This window comes from Brassica napus, chromosome C6 (genome assembly GCF_020379485.1).
Source record: "Brassica napus cultivar Da-Ae chromosome C6, Da-Ae, whole genome shotgun sequence".
NCBI lineage: Eukaryota > Viridiplantae > Streptophyta > Magnoliopsida > Brassicales > Brassicaceae > Brassica > Brassica napus.
The window spans coordinates 8,873,274-8,875,649 of record NC_063449.1 but is presented as its reverse complement, the minus strand read 5'-3'; the positions used below and the strand labels follow the sequence as shown (position 1 = coordinate 8,875,649).

The 2,376-nt window shown below is 45.1% G+C and overlaps 1 protein-coding gene across 1 annotated transcript; it reads right to left on the bottom strand.

Moving 5' to 3' along the window:
- Positions 1-806: 806 nt before the first annotated feature.
- On the bottom strand, positions 807-1,259 carry LOC125588319. Its single transcript, XM_048759609.1, has one exon. It carries the CDS (start codon positions 1,257-1,259, stop codon positions 807-809), a length of 453 nt encoding a protein of 150 aa, XP_048615566.1.
- Between the last annotated feature and the right edge of the window lie 1,117 nt (positions 1,260-2,376).

Below are 2,376 nucleotides of genomic sequence, written 5' to 3'. Positions count from 1 at the left end.
CGGTTAAGCCTGGCGTCGAGCACGCGTAGCGACGTCAAGTGGCTAAGAGAGCTTGGTAACATGACAATCTTGTTTGAGTTCACTGAGAGCTTCGTCATATTCGTTAGCTCGAACCCTATCGTGTCCGGAAGCATGGTCAGTTGGTTGACATTGGCGTTCAGCTCTTCCAGCGATCTGCGTTTTTGTCGCGTTCTGCGTTTCAGTACGTTGATTACCAGAGAATTAGATGTGGTTGAAGGGGTCTTACCTGCAATCTTCTATAGTTTTTGGGGAGATATTGTAGATTATTTCTTGACACATTAAGATCCTTAAGTTTGGAAAGACATCCAATGGAGTTGGGAAAAGTTTTGAGCTGATTGGAGTGCAAATCTAATGCCCACAAATTTAACATTCTCGCCACTAGAGATTCAGGAATTTGCTGCATGAGAAACTGAATATATGAGTAATGCAGTTTTAACTAAGTCTTAACTCACGCATATACATAAATTATGGACATTCAAGTTATATGTATAAATAAAAAATAATTATAAACTAATGTATGAAGAGAATATATATTTTAATAAAAAAGTATTTTGACAATGGTTGTTTATTTAGAAATAGTATCACTGGCGCATGACACATTCAATACAGCAGAGTCGAAGAGAGAAGTAAATGTTAAGAACAACTTCTATTTATGAATATTTAATGCTCTTCGTTAGTTTTTTTTTTTTTAACAACAGCTAATATATTTGATAAAAGGTTCGGTACATGGTAGAGTGATCACATAACAGAGCATTCTTCGCTAACGAATCAGCTCGAGAGTTACACTATTTAGAAATGTGCGAGAAGTAGATAAAATCAAAAGATGCAGATAGAAATTCGATGTCCTTGAGAACTCCATAGAGCTCCATAAGATATGTGTTCGAGTTAATGGCTCTGATGAGCTCAAGTGAGTCGTAGCGAATCCAGACGTTTGTTGTAGTGAGATGAGAAGCCGCTAGGAGCATTCCTTTAACCGCCAGTGCTTCGGCCATAAGTGGTGATGACACGAACCGGGCATGGCCTTGACCCTCATAGATCAGCCCATCTTGTGAGCCGATGATAACCCAACCGAGTCCAGCGTTATTTGTCTCTTTTCTCCAGGCTGCGTCCGAGTTGCAGGTAAGAAGCGCCGTAGGGAGAGTCGGGGGCCGTTCCATGTATCTTGTAGTTGAAGTCCTTGGTAGGTTTTTCTGTTGGGCCATTGACCATTCCCTAGCTCCCGAAATAGCGCTGGTCATTACCGCCGGTGATGTGGTAGCTCTGTGCTCAAAAGAGAGAAGATTCCTCGCTTTCCAAATCCCCCATAGTATCCAAGATACGAGGTCAGAGGTTAACCCTATTGGCGGAAGGTTTAAGAGCGAGGTAGCTCTGATCAGCGCTTGATGTGGTGTGTTAATGTCAAGCCAATCAACTCGGGTTGCGAAGGGAGTTAGTCTCCACACTTGTTGGGCGAACGGGCAAGTCAAGAAAAGATGCAGGGCCGATTCTGTTGCATTACAGTGAGGACATACCGCCTGAGAGCCATTCCTCTCTGTTACAGGTTGGCGCCCAGAGCCAGAGCTCCTCGGCAGAGTTTCCATAGAAATAGCTTCAGTTTTTCCGAAGTGTTGATGTCCCACACATGACGATTCCAGGTGAAGTTATCAGGAGTAGGAGGAGCAACGGTCGGATGATCCGTTGAGTCCAAGGCTGCATAGTAGCCCATCTTGATGCTGTAGATACCATTACGGGCCCTCTGCCAGCAGGAAGCGTCCTCTGTGTTGAGAGAGCTTGGTTTGATCTGTAGGATCAGGTGCGCTACCTCCGGAAAGATAAGCTCGACTCTCGCTTGGTTCCAGTCATGGCTCCCGTGAGTAAGAAGATCTGCCACAACGAGGTTCTTTTTCCTTTCTCGAGGCGGTCCAAATGGCCTTATATTCTCAGTGGTGGAGATCCAAGAATCAGACCAGATGCTTGTAGAGTTCCCGTTACCTATCGCTTTCCCGAGATGTTTCAATAGCAAGTCACGCCCAATAAAATACCCCTCCAACCATGGGAGGGTTTCGAGGGGCACTGAACTGACATAAAGCTTGAACTATGACAGTATTTTTCCAGCAAAATACGGCTCAAAAGGGACTCTGGCCGAGTGAGAACCCTCCAAGAGATCTTCGCTATCATAGCCACGTTGAAAGCTTGTACATCTCGCAGTCCCAATCCCCCTTCCTGCTTAGACTGCGCTAGAGAATCCCAAAAAATCCAGCATAGCTTCTTTGTTGTTAGGTCATCATCCCACCAGAACCGTGTAAGTGCGGATTGTATTCTCGAGCATAGCCCAGCTGGGAGTAGAAAGCATGACATGGCGTGGTTGGGGATGGG

What these genes read in the sequence shown, in the direction of transcription:
- LOC125588319 (XM_048759609.1), bottom strand. Translation starts at nt 1,259, where the DNA reads ATGACCAGCGCTATTTCGGGAGCTAGGGAATGGTCAATGGCCCAACAG.